Source organism: Ictidomys tridecemlineatus, chromosome 16 (assembly GCF_052094955.1).
Source record: "Ictidomys tridecemlineatus isolate mIctTri1 chromosome 16, mIctTri1.hap1, whole genome shotgun sequence".
NCBI lineage: Eukaryota > Metazoa > Chordata > Mammalia > Rodentia > Sciuridae > Ictidomys > Ictidomys tridecemlineatus.
In genome coordinates this window covers 43,542,852-43,569,454 of record NC_135492.1, presented here as the reverse complement: position 1 = coordinate 43,569,454, position 26,603 = coordinate 43,542,852, and the positions used below count along the sequence as shown (strand labels likewise).

The 26,603-nt window shown below is 36.0% G+C and overlaps 1 protein-coding gene across 9 annotated transcripts in view; it reads left to right on the top strand.

Annotated features, from left to right (window-relative positions):
* The window catches only part of Grm7 (glutamate metabotropic receptor 7), an 825,658-nt gene that overhangs the window by 237,859 nt on the left and 561,196 nt on the right, over nt 1-26,603 (top strand). The window contains exon 1 of one of the 9 annotated variants that reach the window (XM_078033537.1): nt 18,125-18,270. The exons of the other annotated variants lie outside the window; for them this stretch is intronic. Coding sequence (XP_077889663.1) covers nt 18,247-18,270 — 24 coding nt within the window. The 5' untranslated portion in view covers nt 18,125-18,246. Of the gene's footprint in view, nt 1-18,124; nt 18,271-26,603 lie in introns of those variants that run through there. 9 annotated transcript variants of the gene reach the window in all.

The window sequence follows — 26,603 nt, the reverse complement described above, 5'->3', positions numbered from 1 at the left end:
CCAAAAAACCAAAGGCTGAATGTTCTCTCTTATGCAGATGCTAACTCAAAATAGGCAGAGGTGGATGGAAGTAGAAGTAGAGGTCCATCAGATTGGACAGGGAAGAATGGGACAGGGAGAGAAGGATGGGAATGGGAAAGACATTAGAATGAATCAGACATAACTTTCCTGTATTCATATATGAATACACAACCAGTGTAACTCCACATCGTGTACAACCACAAGAAATGGGAAGTTATACTCCCTGTATATATATGTTAAAATATATTCTACTGTCATGTATAACTAGAAAGAATAAATACTTAATAACAATAAACTTTGGCAAGGATGTGGGGAAAAATTTTCACTCATACATTGCTGATGGAACTGCAAATTGGTGCAACCAGTATGGAAAGCAGTATGAAGATTCCTCAGAAAAATTGGAATGGAACAACCATTTAACCCAGTTATCCCACTCCTCAGCATACAGCCAAAGGACATAAAATCAGCATACTAAAGTGATGCATCCACATCAAGGTTTATAGCAGCATAATTCACAATAGCTAAGTTATGGAACCAACATAGGTGCCCTTCAACAGATGAATTAATAAAGAAATTGTGCTATATATACACAATGGAATATTATTTAGCCATACAGAAGACTTTATGACATTTTCCAGTAAGTGGAGGGATCTGGAGAATATCGTGCCAACCCCAAAAAACAAAAGGTCACATGTTTTTGATGACATGTGGAACCTAAACCACAATAAAGGGGAGAGAGGAAGAAGAGAAGTTCAGTAGATTAGACAAAGGAGAACAAAAGGAAGGGTGGATAGGAATAGGAAAAACAATAGAATAAATTTAACATAATTTTCTTACATATACATATGAAAATACTTAAATGAATCTCACCATCTTGCCCTCCCACAGAATGGGTTTCTGATTAGAAAAAGATACATTCCATGTTTGTATAATTTTATCAAAATGGATTCTGCTGTCATGTATAACTAAGAAAAACCAATAAAATAAAAAGACAAAGAAAAAAAAAGAAATGTAAAAAAAAAGATTTAAATGTAAGACCAGTAACTATGAAATAAAACAAAAGCACAGGAAACAAAAGTGAATAGAATATAAACAGACAAGTGAGATTACAAGAAACAAAGAGTGAAGTGATAGGCCTGGGATTGAGGCTCAGTGGTAGAGTGCTTACATCGAATGTGTGAGGCACTGGATTTGATTCTCAGCACCACATATAAATAAATGAATAAAATAATGGTCCATCAACATCTAAAAAAAATGAAGCGACAACTTTGGAAAAGGAGAAAACATTTTTAAATAGTACATCTGACATGGGTTAATATCCAGAATATATAATATAGCACTCCAAAAATCCTATTGAAAAAAAGAAATTAAATAATCTGAAAAATGGCCAATAGACATTTCTTCAAGAGGACATACAAATGGTCAACAGGTGTATGAAAAAATATTCAGCATAAATACTCATCAGGGAAATAAATATTTTCTATTCACTAACCATGATGGAATAACATAAATTTGTTTTCAAATGACTTCATTTGGAATTTATGTTGATATCTACATAGAGCTTATTTTCTTAATACAAATTGTATGCAGTACAGTCTCACCTCCAAAATCATTAACTTCTTAAAAACTCTATTTGGAAAATGTAAATAAGCTTTATGTTGCCCATTCAGCTAATTCTCATGCAGTGCAATCCATTTGCTTCTTTGTTTCTTCATTTACTTAGCTAATGTTCACAAAGTGATGAATTTTTAAATAGAATATCAATTTGTAGCTAAAATAAAAATAGTCTTCAAGATGGGAATTTCTAAAAAAATTAAATTGGGAGAGAAGTTGGAGGTCAGTAACAACTTTAACAAAGCAATTAAGAATATTTTCTTCTTCTTGATCACTTATGGAACCATTCATTCCCGTATTGACCCCACTCATGTTCCAATTCTTTTTTCATCAAATGCCTGAATTTTCCAACTTCTTGGATATTGCTATGTTAGACAGTTACCAAAAAAAATTGTGATAAATAATTTTCAAGAAAACAAAGCTCTAATGAATGGGATGGCCATCCACTTTGGTGGGGGGCAGCAATCAACACAGGAATAATGGCCACAGCTGAGCTGGAATGAGTGCGGGATAATGCAGCTGAAGCAAGGCCACAATCAGATTCATTTGGCACTCGGTCCATTTTAGTTATGGCATTTGGACCACATTTTCATTTCTGCTAGTGACCTAGTTCCACCTGCTACTTCCAGACACTTGACAAACTATCTATGGGATAAACTTAGAGTGATGATCTTGTTTAAAGCAAATGTGTATTTCTACTTATAATGGCTATGAGGAGACAGATTGTGTGTGTTTGACAGGTTAGAAAGTCCTGCTCGGTATTGCATGACCAGGACACGATCAGCAAATGATGAGAAAATAATGCAATTTGCTGGGCAAATGTATTGAGTGCCAGGTGGGACACTGAGGACGTAATGATGATGGTCACAAACCCCTGTTAAACAAATGAGTTAGAAAGGAGCTACCCTTTTAAGCCCACATAATACCCTTGGGTCTCTGGCACAGAGAATGAGACAGAAGATGGCCCAGGTTGGGGCAGGCACAAAAGGAGAGGCTCAGATCACAGAGCATTTGTGTTATTTCATTCAACAATCTCCTCTTGATTATTCATTAGAATAGAGAAACTCTCAGGCCATGAACAAGTGATAGACTGTATGGTTCCTATTCACTTCTGGAGAATACAATCTGTTTCACTTGCCAGTGAGATAAGTGTGTGATGCCTAATAGGAGCTTGACAAATGTTTGTAGAATGGATATATAATAGATTCTACAGCATGACTACCCAAGTTTTCTCAAGGCACTTTGTCCCATAAATTCATTTTTAAAAAAAATTTTTTTTTAGTTGTAGACAGACACATACCTTTATTTTATTTATTTGTTTTTATGGTGCTGAGGGTCGAACCCAGTGCCTCACACATGCAAGGCAAATGATCTACCAACTGATCTACAACCCCAGCCCCATAAATCCATTCTTTAAAGGGGAACTTCTTATTTTTTAATTTTTATACCTTTATTTTTCATTTTTTAGTTATACATGACAGTAGAATTATTTTGGTAAATTATACATACATAGAGTATAACTTATTCTACGTAGGGTCCCCCTCTTGTGGGTATACATGATATGGAGTTACCCTGATTGTGTATACAAACACAAGGCTAGGAAAGTTATGACAGATTAATTCTACTGTCTTTCCTATTCCCCTTCTCACTCCTTTCCCTTCATTTCCTTTTGTCTAATCCAGATATTTAGTTGTGAAAGCAGGTGGAAGAGAGAACAGTTTGCATGTAGATAGGAAAGGGATGCATGAGATCCTCTATGGAGTAGTAATTTTTTCATCATTATTCAACATACCAGGCAGTAGAGTTGCCTGAGGGAGTGGGGTTGTTTTTAGTGGAAACTGTGTTTGTGCTATAACTGGAGCTGATTGAACTTTGTAAGTCAGTGCCACTTGACAGAGGATTGGAAAAACTATTGAATCCTACACTTTCTATATTTCAGAGTCAAAATGAACTGTCAGCATCCATGTAAGGGACCTGGGTTGGGGCTGTGACTCTAAGAAGGGATATGTGTGGGTGGCCTTAGGCAGTACAAAGGAGCAAGGTGTCTGAACACATGTGTGGAAAGGTTCCATGGAGAAATGGAGTATTATTGATTAGCTATTGGACATAGATCTACTCCCAGGGTTCTGAAGAATCTGGGATCTTGTATTCCCTTATAAGCAGGTTTATCTTAGTCCCTTTTTTTTATTGCTATAACTGAGCAATTTGTAAGGAAAGCTAATTTATAGAGAAAAGAAATTTCTATAGCTAATGGTTTAGGAAGTTCAAGAGCAGGGTGCCAGCATCTATTCTGCATCTGCTGAGGGCCTGATTCTGGGTCATGTCATGAAGAACAAGAACAAGCAAGCCAAAGAGAGCTCACTTTTATAACAAAGCCACTCCAAAAATAACCCATTAATCCACTAATCCATTAATCCATGAATGGGATAAGCCATTCATGAGGGCAAAGCCTTCTTGACCCAGTTATGACATAAAAGTCCCACCTGGTCTGACCTCTTAGTATCTCACAATAGGGATTAAATTTCAACATGAGTTTTGGTGGGGACATTCAAATGCTAGAAAGTGTTTGCTCCCATTATGATTTTGCCATACCTTGGACTTTCGAATTCCTATTTTTTGATTTTCTCTTATGTTTCTTGCCCTCTTGAGATCTGTATTTCTCTGTCATTTGTTTTCTTCTCTGTGATTCATGTCAAGGACAGGCAATCCACACCCATAATGGACCATCTCGCTTAATTTCTTAATCTAGATCAGATTAGAGTTCTGATAGCTACTTTGAGCAAATAAGTAAACTCAATCCATGATGGCCAAAATGGCAAACCACTTAACATCCCCACAAAAGGCCATTTATGTAGAAGGAACAGCTGGCTTAATGGGTGAGAGTCCTCAGGAGAAAGATGCAGTAAGATTAGGCACTTGATATCCATCCAGGTAAAGCTCCCCAAGTGTCTCTATCATGATAGGATTTGGAGTAGTAGCAGGATTCATAGGAGATTTGTCCCAGAGATATCATGTTTCCCTCCCCATAATATGATAAGTTTTGGATGTTGTTTTGATTTAGATAATTCTCTGAAGGACGGAGTGATAAAGTAGACAGAACACTCAGGAAAGTATCCACAGCCAAGCACTAAGCACAAAAGATGCTGAGATGGTGTAAGGTATAGTTTTGTGAAATTTTTGTTGATCATAATGTATGACTTGAATAAGTACTCAGCAGAAAGTTTGAGTTCAAAGAAGCAAATATTGTGAAATTTGATATAAAGTTAATGATTATTCTTTGTTTTTGCTCCATAAAGCTTTTGTTAATTTAATATGGATATAAGGTCATTTATTGCTTTTACCAAACTCAGTGCAAACTCTTAACAGAAGCTCTGCAGCTGGGCATGGCAGCACATACCTGTAATCCTAGTAACTCCTGAGGCAGGAGGATTACAAGTTTGAGGCTAGTCTTATCAATTTGGCAAGACCCTAAGCCACTTAGTGATAACCTGTTCCAAATCAAAAAATAAAAAGGGCTGTAGCTCAGTGGTAAAGAGCCTCTGGGCTCAATCCCTGCTATTTAAAAAAAAAAAAAATGTCCTGCATCTCTCTCTCTCCATGCTACAGAACCATTTCACCTGTTGCTATATCTAGCTTATTTGTTAGCTGTGTTGGGCTGGGACAAACAATACCTGTAGAAATAATCACTGCTAATAGACTTATTGCCCAGGAATGGGCCAACAGTGGCCCAAATATCTTTTGATCTAACAAAAGATTGTCAACCATTCTTTCGCTATTCACATGCAGCCTGAAGGAGGGTGGATTCTTTTCCATTCTTCTGCTATGTTCAACTACTTATGCTAAATGTAAGAGGTACTTCAAATGAATCAATTTACTTGCCACTGAAAAGCAACTTCCATCTGTTTGTTTCTCTGTTGTTGTTTTTGTTGTTTAAATTGTATGCAGGTAATGCCAATTTAGAGAAAAGCAATACCATGGCAAGCAATTATTACATTTTTCCCATTTCGCCCACTGTCATGAAAAGCATGTTCTGTGAGTCCATTATAAATACAATCTTCTCATCCAGGATTGATTTTTCTTTTTTGATGTTTTTATCTTGCAATTTTAAATTAAATCTGCTTAGCTTCCCTTAAATTAGATGAAGAAAAATCAAAGCCAAACCTTTCTCTCTACAAAGGTACTTGAGCACTTTTCTAACTGTAAATAGCAATATTTTAAAACGATATGGGACATGAGGTTTTTCTAGCTCAAAGACTAAGTCTTACTATTTATTTTTAAACATTGAAGCTATAAAACTTCAATCCATTGACTGTGAAAAATCATTTAGTAGCCAAGTAATTTAACATACCACCTAAATCTCTAACAGGTGTTGATTACCGGGAAAACTTTAAAGCCTATAGTGCTGGATGTTCAACCCACTTATGTGAGTATTGATAATATATCATTCCTTATAGGAAGCAATAACATAAAATATAATGCTGATTTTTAGAAATGAATATGAAACTCACAAACACATAAAATATATTTAATTATATTATCTTACTTAGCCTCAGATAAACACTTGTGAATAAGTTCTTGCTAGAGGGGCCCTCCCATTTCATCAAGCTCTTTCACATTAATTTCCATTTATAAAATATTAATAGAGTACCTACTACGAGCCAGATGCTCACAGTTCAGAGTGCCAGAGTAAATAGCACATAGAGAGAAGAATTTGAGGAGTAGACTGGAGGGAGAAATTAATGTGTAAATGAACAACAAGAAGATCTTGGGAGATCTAAGAGGCAGTGTATACATGAGTATATACATGTGAGGAACACAGGTGAGTGCAGTCAACACAGTATGTGTGGAGAGATTTCAGGAAAGATTCTTCCTGAAGATGATGCTGAGATTCAAGTTGAAGTACAACTGTTGAGTGAAAAGAAGGATGAATGGGAGCCCAGAGAGCAGGAAAGAAGGTTGGGATAAGACTGGGGAAAGAACTGTTTTTCAAGCCAATAGAGTTTGGACAGAGGTAGGGAATGGAACATGCCACAGGTGTCAGTGTAAATGATGGAATAGGAAGTGATGGGAGTAGGCTGCAATGGCTGATTACAGCATACACCTGTTCAGGTGCTGAGTTTGCCAGGAGGATGGGCCACAAAAATATGGTTTTGAGCAGGAAAGTCACATGACCTGGCATGCATTTGAACTGGTTACTTTAAGACACATGGTGATAAAGTGTATTGAAAGTAGGCAATAGTAGAGACCAGAGTTGCTGTAAATGATAATATATTGCAGAGGTCCCAGCAAATCGCTCTGTTAGGGGACCATGTTAAAAGGTATTTAGAAAGTAACATCAGCAAGACTTGGCATTCAATCCAAGATAGAAAGGGAGAGGGAGAATGGAAGCATGTCAGGAACCTATTTACAACATGAGTGGCTAGGGAATGGCTTTGCTTCTAATTGACAGATTTGGAGGAACAGAGGTTCAGATTCACTAAAAATGTGACTATATAATTAATCATAGGGTAGTCAGATAAGCTCATTATTACATAATTGCAATTTGTTCTCACCCTATTTTTTTAGAATAATCAAATGCCTTTTGTTTTCTTTTTAATTTTTAATTTAATTATGCCATGTAAGCAGGAAAATACAGGTACCATATCTATGTGGTTATCATCACTTGGGAAAAAATTATTGATCTTTAAACTTATGATTTGTACACAGCTCCATTTTTTTCTCCCCAAGTGAGCATACCTGTATAACTAGCACCTGGGTCAAGAAGTAGAATATATTGTCAGCTCCCCTGCCCCCTAGAAAGCCCATTTCAGTGCCTTTTAAAGTTAAGCCTGAGATTGGCTTTCTGTAAAAATTATATTCCTCAAGCTGCCCACTATTTTTGGCAAGGGGCAAAAATTGATGAAATTGAAATTTAAGTTGGCAGCAGTGCAAAAGGCAGGAGATTTATTGAAGCTGTTAATACAGCATATGGCAAAGATCATATCTCAAAGAAAGCAAAGGTTATGCAGTTAGCCCATGAATTGATAACAGAAGGGACTTGGTTCACCATTTTTATGGAAGAGGGTATGTTTCTTCTTAATAGTTGGGCAATTGAGATTCTATATTTTATCATTTTAAAAATGTATTTTTCACATTTTTATGTCTTTGACATTGAGACAAATCTCACCATGGACACTGAATTGCAGCCACTATCAGCCTGTGGGTGGCAGCTCTTGCTAGTGTGTCTTTGCCCTGACTTGACTTGCGCTTGGCCATGACTTATCACTTTGATTATATGTTTGGCTAGTGCTGCAGATGAGGGTCCCCATGCAGTGCCACAAGGCAGGGGAAATTGCCCCATCCCTCAAGAAGAAAAAGGTATGTCAAAGCTATGAGTGCCTCCTGTGACTGACCAGCAGGACTTGGTAACACATCAAACATGGGAATATACAGCTAGCTTCCTGATGACTCTGAAGGGGAAGGCTCCTTCCGTCCTTCTCCCCTTCTAACTTACAACTCTATAGAGAAAGACAAAAAGCTGACAGTATTCAGGTAAGGAGAGCATTCATTTCAAAACTTGCAAAATGAGCACAGATGAAAATACTGCAGAAATTAATGAATGGTTCTGAGGGATAAAGTGATTGAGAAGATTCAGAGGTTGAATGTGCTGAAGTTTTAGGAATACTTTAATGACTTTTTTGTTTAATACTGTAAAGGACACATAAAGAATTCTCATGTTATTGAACTGTGTCTTTCATTAATGTAAAATAATTCTATAAATAAAGTTAAAGTGACAAAATGATCAGAGCAGATCATGGCATAGTTTAGTGGTAATGGCTTTATTTCATTTGTTTTTCTAAAAATAAACTTTATTTTTTGAGAGCATTTTTAGGTTCACAATAAAGTTGAGAAAAATGTAGAGATTCCCCAAATACCTCTTGCTCTGATAGCCTCCATATTATTGACATCTCCACCAGAGTGACACAGCTATCACAGTGGATGAATATACATGGCATATCATTATCACATAAAGTCTACAGTTTACATTAGGTTTACTCTTGGCATTGTGGAAGCAATGAGTTTGGACTCATTCATATTTGCAGAGTTTTTTATTCTTGTGTCATTTTTGCTGTTCTTTGTGGTATATTAAATAATGCTTCATCTTATAGTGCTTAGTGTCAGATGTAATGAATAATAGTATTTCCCACACTTACAGATAATCCCATCACCCAATTTCTGTGCATGCTTCCAACAGAACATTGATCTACAACCATGGTAAAGAGAAAATAACAGTGGATATTTGAGTATTTATTACACATGTATAATATTCTGATAAATTATTTATGTATATTATTTCAATGCTAATATCCCTATAAATTATATTATGATCTTCATTTTATAAATGTAGTGACCTTCCAAAGATTACAAAGATCTTCAATAATAAAGTTGAATTTGAAACCCATATCTAGCTAATTCCAAATTCCTAAATATGATTAGTATATATATTGCCTCTTGGATAAGAGAGATCAGATTTTTTATTGTTGTTATTGTTTACTCATTTATTACATTAGCTGTGTCACAGCAAATATAACTGTCCAACCTGATGAAAAGAAAATATTCAAATTTTGGGGGAAAAACTCTGGAGTTTTGTAAATTTTATTACATTACTGTTGTGTAGACTGGATCACTATAGCATGCTGCCTAGAAGTGGAACTCACATCCAGCAGCTTCACATTTTAATGGTTTAGGGAGCACCAAGGTTCTCATAGAAATGCAACCTGATCTGAAGTTGCTACACATGTGTACACAGCTCACTCCAAAGCCCACTTTGTTAAAGAAAATAATAATAAGAAAAAGACAGCATCATACTAAGAGCTGTGGTCTTTAGGTTTTAAGCTTTGGTTTGCATGATCCCATCTGGTGGCCCCCTAATAAACTGAGGAGCTTTGTTCTAAAAGTCATAGGAATAAATTTTTTCAACATTTAAAATTTTCCAAGGACCTAATATGCACTTAGAAATGCAGTCACCTCTGTAAGGAGAAGATTATTTCTTCTCTCTTTTCTGATGGGACTATAAAAAAGAAGAAATCATTCAAACTTACTAATATAACTCTTGCTTGGGAATGAACAAATAGAGCCCATAGGTACAACTTTTTCTTCCCACCTGCCTATTTCTGCTGGAATCACCACACAGCTTGTCTTTCTTGGCCTTGTTTAAACTCCATTTTAGAAATCTTGAACTGTGGCACTAGTGAGCATCAGTTTTGAGTTCAAGATGGTAGGTTTGGGGAGAAGGAACTAGGCGTAGACCAACAAGTTTTATCATTTTCTAATGCTGATCCCAGGGAAATTTTTTTTTGTGGCTGATATTAAGTCCAAATACAGATTGTCACTGACAGTCTCCTTATGGTTTAGGCTGTCTTAGTGGTCTTTGTTCATGTACAAGTGGTTATTTATGAAGAGGCAAATCAGGTGGTAAAACCATTTTGGCAATCATTTGCTGTATGTGAAGGATGGAATGAATAGAGGTAACCTGATTCATCACCATCTTTGCTATTGGGATTGTTCCACAGCTGTGCATTCCAAGTCACAAACAGGTTTTATCTGAGATTATGGAGCTAGCTCATTGCCCTAGGGGTAACTTGAGTCTAACTTTTCCAAACTACAGACACATGATCTGAACCACAGTGCTGTATTTTAAAGTATAGGCTTTAGGATAGACAACTCTCAGTTCAGAGTCTGTTCAGCTTCTTAGGAGGCTTCTGTGTGCAATTTCATTAGCTGCTCTGTGCTAATTTCTATATCTTCATCGATAGTTTTATAATAGATTTCCATATCTTCATCAATAGTTTTATAACTAGCAATAATAGACTTACTAAAGTTGTATGAGGAAAGTATAAAACAACATATGCCAAGCAACTGAATCAGCATCTGAAAAGTTCTAGGTGCTCAGGACAAGCTCATTCATTACCCAAATTCCTCTATTTCTGTGTAGTTCTGAGCAGAACTTGTCCATAGAGGCAAGACAAATTTGCTCCTCATGCCAACCATGAACCTATAGATGAGTGCTAAGGAACATTTACAAGAACTTTTCTCTCGTGTTAAGGTCTATAAAGATCCAAAGCACAATAAGCCCATATCTGTCTGCCAATCTGAGGGAATTTATAGCTAATTTGCTATAAATGTTAGTCTTTCCCAGAGCCTGTTCCTGAAAGCCATTCAGGACAGGTGGCTGTAGCAGAGTCACCCAGATCGCCTAATTAAACAATTTCCACCCTCATCACTCATGGAGAGAGCCCAGAAAAAAACACAAAACATCTGTCCTGTTCCAGAATCATTCCTGGCTATTCTGAAATCAAAGTTTTGTTAAGGTAGAACATGAATCAGTCTGTATGTATTGAAGGAGCAAAATAAATTTTTCAGCCTCCTAGAACAAGCTGACCCTTGCAAATTAACAGTCTGACATTATTTCATTTGGTTACAAAAGTAATTTTGCTTAAATATTTTCTTTTAAATGTCTCACCACTCTATTTGGATTCTTCCAGAAGACTGTTGTGTAGGGTTCTTAGCAATAAAATTGTAGATTTTGTAGGTGAATTAAGTTATGAGTTTTGTTCCTCTGGACTGTCAGAATATTTCTAGGGTATGTGCTGGTTGTGTTAGATGGAGGTACTCCATTGCTGTTCCAATAAAGCATGTTGATGGTAGCAAAAATAACTCCTCCCTTTTAGAATTGGAAGCTGTCCCCTTGTGATCATAGAAACAATTGTCTAATTGTCCACCTCTTTGTAGGGGTAGCCAGTTTTACAGCAAATTGAAAATTATAAACTGTTATATCAATTGAGGCACAGCTGCTATACATATGGATTGTGAGCTGGGCATCATTGGCTTGTACTTGATTGTTGAGCACTTTTGACAATCTATTACCATACTCTTAAGCAGATGCAAAAACTGAGGCCAAGATTGAGAGATGCAGCAGAAAAGTAGAAAAGTATAATGTTTGTATGCAGGTCTGGATCCAGAGCACAAGCTTCTTTCCACTGTTTCTCACTATTTCTACATATGCCTTTATTTTTTAAAGGTGTTGTTATTGTACTGTAAAGTAGTGATGGGGTTACTTTACTATTATGACCCAGCAATAACTTCAGGAGCTAATACAAAGGCAATGAGTTAGAATGGTGCCAAGAAAAACATAATTCCCCCACAGTATTATGTTTTGCAGGTTTTGATCACTGTGAGCAAAATATAACCCTTCTTTTTTCAGCAGATGTTCTGTTTTATTTGTTCCTTTTTTTAAAAAATCAAGGGTTAGCCAGGCACAATAGAGTGTGCCTATAATCCCTGCAGCTATGGAGGATGATGCAGGAAGATCACAAGCTCAAAGCTAGCCTCAGAAACTGAGTGAGGTCCTAACCAACTAAGGAGGACCCTGTCTCAAATTTAAAAAATAAATGGGCTGCAGATGTGGCTCAGTAGATAAGTACCCCTGGGTTTAAACCCTGGTACCTAAATACAAAAATAAAATAATAAAAATAATGGTTTATTTTGCTATAAAATAAATTTATCAACAAATATTATACTCATTTTTTGTAGCTTTTGAAAAAAAAAGAATCGGGTACTAAATAAATTTTCTCTGAGTGATCAAAATTTCATTTGCTTGGGATTGTGGAAATGGATAGGGTTTGCATAAAATTAGAACTTGAACAAAATTTGCAGAATAAAACTTCGAGTCAGGCAATTTCTTTTTTAGCTGTCAAGGTGAAACTGGATGAAGAAACTAAGATAAGAGTAGGCAGATTGACCACTGATTTCGTTTCCTGCCAGGGGTACTGGTCAGGCCTGGAAACAGAGAATAATACATCCCAGTATTCACAGGGTGGAGGAGGTGGAGGAATACTCCTGTGATACAGCAGAGGAAATAACCATGGTGCTCATTTCAGTGCTATAATGGGCCTGGCCAGTCAAGTGTGTTGGGCTCCACCATCATGTGAGTTGGATTTTGAAAGCACAAGTTCAAGTCCAAAAGCTCATTTCCTTCCATACCCTTTATTTATTTATTCATTCATCTATTTATTTTGGAAAGGCCTCCTAAATGAGAGCATAGGACTTGACATTTTACATCTAATTTTCACATTACCCTGTGTTACATGTCATCATTCTAAAAAAATGAGTTGAAGAGCTTAAGTGGCCCAAGATTTCTTTTCTATTAGCATCTAAAAAGAGGAAATAACAATACAGGGGTTGCTTTAGTAGGTCCTTGGGCTCCATAAAATCCTGAGCTAAGCCTTTCATCTGCTCTTTTCTTAGGATCTATGTAATAATCTGCTCATATCTCAAAGGCCATGGACCACTTAAGAAAACGCCCTTTCTTTATAGAACTTGCTGTTCAGTTGGAGAGTGACAGATTGTGCCACTGAGTTGGCTAAATTATATATGCCAACTCTAAGGATTTAGTAATAATTCCTGTCCTTCTTTTATTCATAAAATTAAACTCTCAGTTTCTTGCCATCTAAAAACATAAGTGACAATTTTAATTCACCTTCAATCAAGTCCTGGTTGCCCCAGACCTTGTAAAACTATTTATGAGTACACAAGATACAACTTGTTAGTTATGGATTACAAAAGTGTGGGAGAAGATTCTGTTAAAGGGAAAAATATTTTCCTTAAGCATGATTGTACATACAAAACCCACAGGGAAATCTGTCACAAAATTAAACCTATTTTGAGATAAAGGATAAAATATAATCTAGAATATCTTTAGCCCTCTCCTTCTAAAAATGTTACAGGAAACAATAACAATAGTTTGTTTTTTTCATAGCATGAAGTGACATTATATGTGATTAATTTGGACATTGGAATAGTTCAATCCTTTCAGTTTTTTAAAAGATATATATATATATATATATATATATCTTTAGAGAGATATATTAAGAAAATACGAAATGGTTATCAGTTCTCCTGAGAAAGGGAGAGAGAGAGAGAGAGAGAGAGAGAGAGAGAGAGAGAGAGAGAGAGACTGATTCTTCCTTTCTTATTTGTGAGCTAAAAATCACCCTTGTCCATGTGGTTTCTATGATAGCCTGCCTGAAGACAGTGGGCTAATGTCTTTGGAAACTAGTTATAATAGTTTTTACCTTTTTAAAATCTTAAAACACTTTTGTGGTTTGAATAAGAGGTGCTCTCTCTCTCTCTCTCTCTCTCTCTCTCTCTCTCTCTCTCTCTCTCACACACACACACACACACACACACACACACACACACATACACATGCACACAAAAGCTCCTGTAGTAATTCAGAGATGACATAATTGGATTGTGAGAGCTATAACCTAATCAGACATTCTAGTTTGACTAGACTGACTGGGTGGTAATTCTAGGCAAGGTCGGGTATAGATAGAGGAAGTAGGTCACTGGAGGTGTGCTTTGAAAGGATTCATTTCCCTAAGATCTCTTCCCCTTTTTCTCTCTGCATCCTGACTACCGTGAATGGAGTGGTGTTTCTTTGCCATGCCCTTCCTCCTTGGTGCTCTGCTTCATCTTGGGCTCAGAGCAGTAGAGCCAGTCCACTATGAACTACACCTTAGAAACCTTGAGCAAAAATACTTTTCCTCCTCTAAGTTGTTCATTTTAGGTGTTTTGGTCATAACAATGAAAACTGAAAGAAGCACCAAGAATAAAAATACTAAAAGAGTTTATTATATTTTTTTAAATACATCCTGCCTCCCTAAATCTTTCCACATTTACATTCTATCCTGCCTAGAAGGTTACATTTTTATCTTAGAGTGTGAATTTTATTTTTGATCATATTTAGGTTTGCTTTAAAACAATAATTAGTCTTTTCCCCTCTTATTTCATTAACTAGGAACATTCTAAGTATTGGCTTTACAACGGAGGAACAACTTTTCTACTTTTTTTTATAATCCAACTTTTCTAGAATTCTCATTTTTTAAAAAATCAACTAAATTTCCCAGATATTCCCTGTCCTTTTTACCTTTTATTTTCTTATGAAAAAGTATGTGGATGTGAGCATTCTGGCAGTCCAGAACCATGTTTGCTTTTGCATAACATCTGCTGTATGTTCTTACAAATTACCCAGTATTATTTTCCCATGTGATACAGTCACATTTTTATGAGATTAATTTTGGTCCATATTTTTTTTATCTCCCTGGAAACTTTAAAAACAGGTCAATTTCAATCATGTTTTACTGAAATTGTGTACTTCCTGGGTATCTTAAGCTGTTCTTTTCTGGTGATTGTGGTCCACAGTGCCTCTTTGAGATTTCACATACAGGATTAGACTGGTGGTTCATTTACCCTGGAAACCACACAAAATATTTGAAGGAATTTTGGCCAAAGGAAAAACAATTACATTTTTCAGATATACACTTGACAGATTTTACCAAAATTAGATCTTTGAGCTGTAAGGTGAATGTTTTGAAAGTATGACTTGAAGTGTGCTCTGACATCTTTAATCTGGGACAGGGTAATACCCTGTAGTCACTCATGTTAAGCCAAATCCTGTATATTAAAGGATTAGCCTAATTGTTTCTGTGAGCTTCTCCTCTATTCTAGTTAGAATCGGGAATTAGATGTTTGTCCATAAGCACAGCATCATCATTTTAGAGACAAATTCACAACTGATTCACAGCAAAATCAGGTCAATATCTTTGAAAATGACTTGAGCTCACATTTTAAAATGATGAGTGCTTCTGATTTACATAGTTCATTTCCTCCCATTGTAAAATATGTTTGCAGGACATTTGTCTTGCTTTGATTTAATATGGCTTTTCCTTGTAAGGTTTTCTAGAGATGATAATCTTTCATTAAGGTAGCAGATGATGACTCCCTGCCTCACCCCACCCCTGCCACAGTCCTACAAATAAATCTCAGGAGATTGAGAGATATAAACAAGCACAAAAAGTCTCTGATAATATTAAAAAGTCTGTAGACATTTAAGGTATTTGGCTTCAGGAAGAAAATTAGAACAAAGAGGTAACCATTATTGATACAAAAAGTTAATTTACACAGAGACTGAAATATTCATGTACTAGAAAGCTTAAAATAAAAGCAAGATGAATTAAGTACTGAAAAAATGAAATTTTGTGTAGGAGGCTAAAGTTCTATATATCTAAAATCACAGCTTCCTAAATCCACAATTGTATCATATGTAGTTGTGAAACTCTGCATTAATTAGCATAATATTTTAAGGTATTTAGAAGCTGGAAATACTTGGGGGACCCACTCTCAATCATAGTTATAGTCAATAGTAATATTTTCTGGAAATTTGAACAGAATATTTCTGTTTCTACAGAGGCAATTAATACCCTTAGGTAGTAAATAGCTCCTATCAGGAACTAAATATTTTTGTTTTTGTTGTAGTTGTTTTGTTTTTGTTTTTGGTGAACCTGATAAGATCTATGTAATAATTGCTTGAACAAATCATACAAGATTATACCAGGATTTTACTGAATATTTTTTTATATAATCCTAAAAACACATTCCATATTGAATATGCAATTGTTTTAAACAGATATGAATCAAAGGATACATTTCATCTCTAGAAGCAATCAAAATCTTAGATCCATGAATTGCTTAGATCAAAAGTGTTTGATTTGGAATATTAAAAGCATAACTCATAACACTCTATATATCTGGTGCTAGTTTTACATGAGTCATAATAAAGTTATGTTTATGATTTTCTAGAGAATACTATTTATTTGTTAGAATAGTTAGAATTATAAAACTCAGGTAGAAGGGAATGCTAAATTGTCACCAAGCTCGGTCTTAGTTTAGGTACCCTCCACCTTGCCCCTGTTAGCATACTACATTTACCTAAATCACAACATTCAACACTATTATTGTGGCTGTTTTCCCCTTCTTTTCTCCCTAAATTCAGAGACTAAGTCCTTTACTCATGATAGGGTTTCCCAAGGCCTGGTAGGCTTCCTGATAAATACAGATCTCAGTAAATATTTATTGAGTTTTTTTTTTTTTTTTTTTGTGGTACTGGGGATTAAACCCAGGGTTTTGTGCATGCATATGAGGCAAGCATTCTACCAAGTAATCTATATTCCAAGCCCTATTGAGTTGAATTCTTTATGAAAGAGTATTGCTGTGAAGTTTTCCTGTTCCTGGTGGCAATGCTTATTTGGATGTGGCTCAAAAACTCCATGTATCTTCCAATGGCAGATTACACGTAAAGGAATTTCTCTTAAGGGCCAGCTGTGCTTAGAGACAACAGGACCATTTGCCCCTTGCTGTGGTACTAGATTCACTGTGCTTTTTTTATTCATCCATCCATCCAATCATTTTAAGGCATTGTGTTTGATACTTTGACTACCACATGGCATTGTTAGTGAATGTATAAAAATGCTTTCTTGAAGTCCTTATGAGTAACCTATGCTTTTCTCTGAACCCATGCCCAATTCTGGTGTATTTAAGTACCAAATTCAAGTTTTAATTCAGTAACATGGAGATCCTTATAATCAAGACTCCAACATGGTTTCTGCTTCCTTCTATTCTGGATTCCTTCCCATCTCCCACCCAGTCTCACTGAAAGGATAACTCATCCTCAAGGAGAGATTGAACATCCTTTAAGAATCTGGAGACACAATGTCTCCTGGAGTTACTGTAGTGTAAAGATAAATGAGGAAACAGAGGTAAGAATTTCTGGGGTAAGCCTAAAAATAAGAACAGCACACAGTGACCAAATTTGCCAATAACATATTTCTTTCTCATGACAAAAGGGGCAAGAGCCATAAGGAACAAGTTATATAAAATTCAATGACTAAGTAATGGTTTAGAAATGTGCAGAATATTTTTTATAATAAATACATAGATGATTGAAGCACAGGTTTAAAGATAATCTCCTAGTTCCAAAAGATAAAATGATTATAACATACACTAATAATTGCTCATCAAAACAGTCTCCACACATGGACTGTTCTTGGTAGTTCTATTCATAGTAGTTCTATTTCCTAATTGGAAGAAATCCAAACCTGCCTATTAACAGGTGAATGGATAAACAGATCCATAAGAGAGATACTACTCCACACTATAAAGAAACAATACCAATGACTCTCCAAATACTATACTAAGTGGAAGAGGACATGAAGAATATAAATTATCAGATTCTATTATATGAAACTATGGGAAAAGTGATGCTAAGATAGAATAATGCCAGATAACTGCCTACTAGGCTAAGGTGGGGTTAGGAGGAGAAAAGAATGACTGAATGGATGAAAGAAATGTCCTGTACATGGACTGTGGTGGTAGTTACACAATGCATACATACATTTGTAAAAATACACTAAGCCATTGTTGTGGTTTGGATGTGAGGTGTCCCCATAAGCTCCTGTTAATGCAGGAATATTCAGAGGTGAAATAATTAGATTATGAGAGCTGTAACATAATCAGTTCACCCTGGTTTGAATGGATTAATGGGGTGGCAACTGTAGGCAGATGGAGCATTGCTGAAGGAGGTAGGTCACTGGGTGCTGTTCCCTAAAGGGTGCATCGTCCCTGCCACCCCAGCCCCTCTTTCTCTGCTTCCTGATCCCACCATGAGCTGACCAGCTTTTCTCCACTGGACCTTTCTGCCTTGATGTTCTGCCTTATCTTGGGCCCAGAGCAATGGAGTTGGCCACCTCTGAAACTGTAAGCCCCAAATAAATATTTCCTATTCTAAGTTATCCTTATAAGGTGCTTTGGTCACAGTGACAATAAAAAAGTCACTAAAACCACCACATATCTTTTTTCAAGGGCAAATTACAGTGTTATAAATTATACCTTTGTGAAATTATTTCAAAAATTTTTTAAAGTTAATATTTTCTGTTTTAATATGATTAGTTCTTCAAATCATACAAATGAATTTTGTAAAAGTACATATTTTACCAGAATGATTTTATTTTTCAGACAGTGGTGGTGAAATGCTCTAGAAAAAAAATGTGACTGACTTATGTACACAGTAATTACCTAACTTTCCTTCTACTTTAAGAATCCTTGTTAGCAAAAGATATTCAGGTGCTAACATTTTAAATTGTAGAAAATAGCAAGAGAACATTTTCTGCATGTAGCACAAATTATTTAGCAAACATCTGTTAGGGTAGATAATTGCCATTAGATAAAAATTACTTTTCAAAAATAATTGTTAGCTTTTTAAGTCTAAAATAAATCAAATAGGCAAAGTAACTAATAAGGTCTTAACCAGCACTTTATCATGGGGAAGGACATGTGGTTAACCTTGAATATGAGTGTAAGAACAGCCTAGTAGCTATGAAAAGAAGCTTTCCTGGGAATTTTTGAAAAGATACCCTTTTCTCTTGTTGAGACACATATAGAAATTATGCACCGTTGCTCACAGTGCATTAGGTAAATTAGAATCACTATGATCAGAAGCATCTTGTCTTTTGAACATGTTAGTAGTAAATGCATGATCAACACAAATACACAAATGGTTAGCATCTTCCACTCCTTTCATCTCTTCCCTCCTCCTCTATTAAAATCCACATGTGGATCATCACCATGTGGGTGCAGAGATTATATGAATGCGCCCTGCTGTTCATTTTTGAAAGTGCTCATCCTTGGATGAGGATGGCTGGTGACTTGGGGAGATCCATGTGCAAGGATGGCAGTGTGTCAATGGGTAGTCTCATCCCATAGGCTGTTGTGCACTCTGCTAAAGGGAGTGTGATGTATTCTGGAACACACTGTATAAGAGAGCATTTTCCTGATGCTCTCCAGAGACCCACACAGGGACCCAAAGATCCTTAAAAGACTCTGACTATGGTCTAGCTCAGTGGTGGAGCCACAAGGTCACCAAAAAATAAAAAAAAAAGTCTTCAACATTGTTCTCCTTTTTCCTACTTATGTGTCCTTTCCTTCCCTCCAGTCTTTCTGCACAGATAACTCATCCTCTGCTCTTTATAACTGGACTCCATAATGGCTCTCATCAGCTTTGGAGGTCCACACTTCCTGGATTTGACTATGCTTCTGAAAGAACATGTTGAGACCTTCCTTTGTCCCCTTGATGAAACCTTTCTTCACCTTTTAATTCCTGTCCTTTGGTCTAGGCATCAATACTTGCAGAAGAGCCTTTCATCCTTCTTCCCTCTTCTGAGTCTTGGGTCTCCATGTTTATTCTATCTTGGGCCTAATCCTTTTTCCTGATATCCTGTCTTTTTCTTGACCTATTCCCTTTTTGAATCCAGCAATATCATATCTTTCTCTTCTGTTTGTCTACACTCCTTATCCTGCATATACCCTGGTGATAAACATAATCAAATTCAATGGAGCTGTCATGGATACAATTATTTTTCTGATGTTTTAAGGGCATAGTAGTTAAAGCAAAGCATTTTATTAAATCAGGAGTTATAAATGCTGACCAATAACAGTGCTCCCTGGCTCTGACAGCATCTTGCTTGAGGAGGCATCCTGATTTCAGGGAAATTAAACTGCGGAGCATAGACTGCTTAGATTTAAAGATATGTGGTAGAGCCAGGCCTTTTATCACTTGAGAGGAGAGCTACATAATCCAGAATGTCAGACAAAAATAAAGACTTAGAGGATGGGAGTGGTTAAACACAGTATTAGGAACTTGATTGACCCAGAATTTTGATTACATTTACCTAATCATTGAGAAAATATTTGTTACTTTGCCAGGATAGACACTAGCAAAGTTTTTAGCTCTTTTTTCCCCTAATTTCTCTGATTATAACAACTGTACTTTTCCTTAACACCAGGGAGGCAGTTCAGTCATTTATTAATAGTGCCACTTCTCTTTTAGTTCTTTCCTCTTAAAATGAGGAACTTTGATGAAGAGAAAAAAAATATGATGAAGAAAAAAATCTAAGAAAGAGATAAATATCTTTTCAGACAACCATGATTTATACCCTTGTTATAGTCATGCAGACTGATCGAATGCTACCTTTTGTGTTGAAAAGTATTCTGGTCTAAGATAACTACTTTTTATGGATAACATTTTCTTTTTATTTACTTTTTACTTTTGGTACTGCGGATTGAACACAGGGGTGCTTAACCATTAAGCCACATCTCCAGCCCTTTTTATTTTTTATTTTGAGACAAGGTCTTGGGAAGTTGCTTCAGGTCTCACTAAGTTGCTAAGGTTGGCTTTGAACTTGTGATCCTCCTACTTCAGCCTTCTGACCCACTGGGATTGCAGGTGTATGCCACCATGACTGGCACATTTTCTTTACATTAGTCTCACAAATTGCTCCCCTCACATGCATCTCATAGAGTGTTCATAGCATAAAGATTGCCTGTTGTGGGAAAAATTAATCTGGGATTTTTAAAAAATTCCCTTTGGATAACAGAGTTTATAGCTTGCATCCAAATGACTAATGATAAGATGGTTAAAATATATTCTTAATCCATTCTGAGCTGAAGTTTCACACTGAGTCTGAGCTATATAAATATTCCCATCTCAACCAGCATATGCGCTTATTTTCTGCTTTTTGCACATTTACACTCATTTATCTCAGAATGTCCTGTTGGGCTGCATTTGATATGCTGACATGCTGTTTCTACTTGGCACTATTTTGCACAATGTCTATTGCAACATCACTTTACACCAACTATTAGAGACTTATTGGCCATGGACATACGTACAGTGAGAAGTTCTCTTTCTGTTCACATTTTCTGTTGTTGTGGTAGTTGCTGTCTTCTGTGTACTTGCTTTCCTTAGTGAAATGAACCAGATAACTACAGAGTCTCCTGTGTATCTATTTTGAGAGTGAGAGGCTTGCCTAGGTTGTGTTGCTAAAAATGGGATTTATCCATGAAAATTGATAAATGAATTGACAACTTCTCCTCAGGTGGTTTCCTAATTATAATTTGTTCTGTGCAGTGTCAGGAAACAGAAGAACAGAGAAAGCGAATCTCTTATACTACTGCAAAGCAAACAGGTCAGGATATCCTGGGAGCCAAGAAAGATCACATTGGGAAGAGCTCAAAGACACTGGTCAATTTCGAAGATGCAGTGTTTAGGAAGGTTACTCAGTTGGTTCAAACTGCCTCTAGCCTTAAGTGAACTTGACTAATGATGGGCCCAGTGGTTTCCACTCCCAAAATAGGCTGGTGCTCTGGTATTTTATTAAGATTTGAAATTGCCTTTCTGAAAGTGTCATCTATTACTATAATTCTACACTAAAATTCCCATTTGTAGATAGTCAGTGGAGGTCAAATATGTGACTCTTAGACGTAGAGCAAGCAATGAATTGGAATTCATCCCTCATGTCTTAATTGCTGTTCTCTGGGACACAGAGTTGGCTGGGGGACGCTAATCACATATGCAGTCCTGAAGATTTGTTTACTTTAACAGAAGTATGGACCTGTGGTTGGGAAAACAGTGAAATATAGACATACCTAGACCTTTTGCTCATCGATGTATTGTTTAATGTGTATCTTTCACTGTTTCCAGGACTTTCATGGTGAAGGAGGGGGACTGAGTTAATTACTATGAGCTTCATAGGGAACTTAAAAAGATCCTTAGTGAACAAAAAATTAAACAAAAAAGTTAAACTTCCTAAGATAAAAGATGGTGTTGTCATAGAAATTGTTCAGCTATCCCTTCCCCTGTTTCCCTCTTCAGTCCCTCTCTCTTTGCATCGGTCTTCTTCTTTCTCTCCTATCAATCTCTCCATTTTCCACTGTAGTATATTTCTGAATATCTGTCTCTAATTGCTTGGACTTTCTTTTCATATTTTTCCCTTATGGCATATTTCTTAAGTTTGTTAAGAAATGCATTTGGGCACCATCTATCTGAGACAGCATGATCAAGATGTGCATGGGTCTATTTTAACAGGTTCAGTAAACCTAAATTACCAAAATCTTCCACTTCAGAGAACTTATACTAAAGGGCCTTGGCCAGACCCAAGATATCCTGACTAGTTGCTGACAGCTATACCAAACTGGTATAATGCCTATATTAAAAGAGCTCATCCCTTCCCTAAAAATGGATGTCACTTACGAAATTATCCTTCTGATGGGAAGATGAAGGGAAATATTTAGAAAGATATTTTTGCAGTAGTGGATAGGAGTCACATTTACTACACATTTGCAAAGTTGCATATCTCTTTCTTTCCACTAAGTACCTAAAGAAAAGTGATTACAACTCTTTGTGCCCCTACATCTTTCACAATATGGCTCTAATAAAATATTCAGGGAACCTAGTGAACATAGAAATGATGAGTGATTTCTTGTGGATAGATTTACCATCACCACAAAGAAAATAGTTGACAGCATCTAACCTCAATAATAGGTATAGTTGCATGAGAATGGATGGTACAGTGCCAATCTTATCATAGAAGCTAGAGTTCATATCTCAGCACCCATTTTCCTTATCAGTAACATAAGTTAAGTTCAAGATGGCTGTTTGGCTGTTTTCTACTCCAGCATTAGTATTCTTGATAAAAGCTTCTTGTTAGAATATTTTTTGGATGAATAAAGGTTTTTAGTTTGATTTTATTTAATACTAAATGAGAAGGTATATTCCTTAAACTATATTTAACATGTACAATTTTTATAATTAAAAATATATACAGTGTTACAACAGTAAATTTTATTTATAACACATGTACATGCAATAAGTATAAATATTTTGTCTGAAACCTAAAAGAAGCTAGGTTGGAATCTTTTGACATTTTTCTTACTTCCAGTACTATATGCTTCACTGGAATAAAAGATCTTCAAACCTGGAAAGTTTTACATGAATTCTCTATCAAGTATACAGCAGTCCAGGCTCCTTGATTTGTATATTGATTTTTCTGTGTCCATAGATTGACATCCAAATAAAAAGTGAATCCTTTTCTCAAGTATAATTGTGCCAACCTGGACAAAATGGATTCTTTCAAGTTGGAAGCACATGCAGTATAATCTTAGAGAGAAAAAAGTAAAAGATGGCCAAGGAATGACTAGAAGAATTCAAGTTTATCTATGGGGACATTTTTTTAAACAAACAAAATGCTTGTAGTCATGAAACAAAATAACAGTTATTGGTGAGAAATTAGAAGACATACTTTAGTTGGCATGGCTGTTCTTCAAATATCTTTAAATTTGAAGATACTTAAAGTGGGGCTGAGTTTGTAGCTCAGTGACAGAACATTTGCCCAGCATGTGTGGGGCGTGGGTTGAATCCTCAGCACCACACAAAGATAAATAAATAAAATAAAGGTATTTTTCCCAAGTACAACTAAAAATACAGATACATATATTTTAAAAGATACTTAAAGTCTTGGTCTCCCAAATCCACTTAAAGTTTGAATGTGAATTTTTTTTTCTTTTCAGAGTCAATCTATTCCATGAAAGAAATGAATGAAAAATGTCTTCACTGTTTTGATTTCCATTTTAGCTGAGAAATTTTTTTTCTATTTTTTATATGCATTAATATAAACATGATTCATGACTGACTATTGGAAAGCAGACACTTCACACCCATAGCTCATTGCCCTACATGCATGATCTGACCATGATCACTTAGAGAATCTCCTGGGTTCTTCATCTGGAGTGATAGTTTATAGATAGTTATAGGTATTTTCCTGTTTTTATTAGTGAAAAAATCAAGAATCATGACTTCTTAATTGTGCAAAGTGAAATATATTAAGGAAGCTGAGTTTTTTTCAATGCACTGAGGAACATTATGATAGAAAAGAATACAGGAACCTCAGTAAACTATGGCAAAATTGCCTTTCAGCTGAAGTCGGGAGTTAATGTTGTTTTCTGAAGGAATCATAAACTTGCACATATTAAAACACTTAAGAATTTTCTGTAGGAGAAATTTAATGAGATTAATGAATGTTTATGGATGTTCATAGCAGAAGAACTGTGAGTGGTAAAAGCCATGTCATTAGAAGCATACCAAATTTGTGCCTGGAATGTTTTCATGGAAATAGGAGGTCATTACCAGATGATCCTAATGGAATCCACATAATTTATTGCTTGTAGTCAATATGCAATTAATACCCTACTAGGAAATGATTTCCTGATGGCTTTGACTTCTTTGAGGTAAAGACAAAGATTGAGTTAATCACACCCAAGTCATCATCCCTATTACTCCCAAGTTCCCTGGCCTCTAGCTGCACATGGCCAAATCTTATCCACCTTTAGGATTGTACCATATGATGCTCACCCCCAATGATGCTGCTTCATTAATAGTAGTCTTTAGGTTTTGGGTTGGTTTTGTTTTTTTTTTTTTGGTGGGGGGGGGAGTTGACATTGTATGTGAAAGGTTAGATTTTTCAAAAATCTTCCCTTGCAACCAAGTGTGACCTGAGACTATTTTGGACAATGATAGATACAAGTAAAAGGATTCTGTAGGAAGAGGAAGGCATCCTAGAAGGACACCCTACTGAAAAATATATTATTTTGTCTTTTTCCTCATCTCAGTTCTTACTGCCTATAATATGCCCCAGATTGTTGATGCTTCAACAGAAATCTGGGACTATGTATGACACTGAGGATAGAATCTATAGGTAAGGATGTCAGAGCTAAAACACCAGGAGCATGGGTTTCTGGACCATTGAATCAGCTATGAACTATTTAACTATCAAATTATTCTATAGGAAAGAGGAATAAACATTGTTAAGTTTCTATTATTTTGTATTATTTTGTTTTTTGTTTTTGCAACCAAATTGGTGCAAAATTTATAATACTCAAAATGAACCCTTTTAAAAATTTTTGAAATTTAATATTCTAAGGGGACTTAATACTTTGACATGATAACATAAATTTTTGGAAAAAAGTATAGCATCAAAAAATATGGTGGGGGCTGGGGTCGCAGCTCAGTGATAGAGCACTTGCCTCGTATGTGTGAGGCAGTGGGTTCAATCCTCAGCACCACATAAAAAAGAAATAAGTAAAATAAGATATTGTGTCCATCTACAACTAAAAATATTTGAAAAACTTTAAAAATTGTGGTGGTAGTTTTTTCTCAGCAGCTCTATAATATTGTGACTTTGGGTGAATTGCTTTTTCTCTCTGAGTATCACATCCTGGAAAAGTAGAGATTGGATTTCATTGGCAATTAACATTCCCTCTTTGATGATTTGAGATACCTTGTTCTGACAAAAATGTCCCTTATAATCATAGATCTAAAGCACAAGATGAAGAAGAGGACAAAATTTCTATGTCCAGCTAAGTCTTACCTTGAATAAATCCATGCATTATGGAGAAGAATAGCAGCTCTTTCTCAAAATCTTCCCTCAAGCATACTTGTTAAAAAACAGCCCACAGTCTACTATGGCAGGCTCTGTCTCCTTAGGTCTCCACAGGAAGCAGTCAACCTGAAATGCAATTACATGCAAAAAAGATGCAATCATTGTAATTGGAAGATGATATGGTGGCAGGTGGTATGATAGCTGAAGTTGAAATCGTTGGATTTAGAGAAGGAATATTGAAAATGTTAAAATCCAAAATGAATCAATAATTCCAATAATGTGCAATGAAGATATCCTACCAGGCTACTCCAGATTGAAAAAATATCTTGAGAGTTTTACAGTTGAAATTGAGACATACATACATACACACACACACACACACACACACACACACACACACACACACACACAAAGTTTTATCAGGATCTCTTAACCCTGAATGAACTTCACTAATACTGCTGATCTATGGCTTAGATTTTCCCTCTCCAAAAAATTTTATTATTATTTTTTCTTTTTCTATGCTTATATACCCATCCAGGATACATATGAGTGAGGAACAAGAACAGAAAGAGGAAATTAATGAGTGCTCAGCTTTGCTTCTTCTACAGTCTGTAGGTAGGAAAGATCTTTATTACTGAAGTGAACAAATTCCTTATTCCCTCTCACAGCAGGGAATGGCCTACTTCAGACACCAAATGGAACAATGAAAACCTTCTGTTGCACAGAGCTTGTTGAAGAATCAATGGCACTTTCTCGACTTGAATCCTTGTTGAGAGATGCCAGTATCTGAATGAAGGAGCCTCTTAGTTATTATACTGG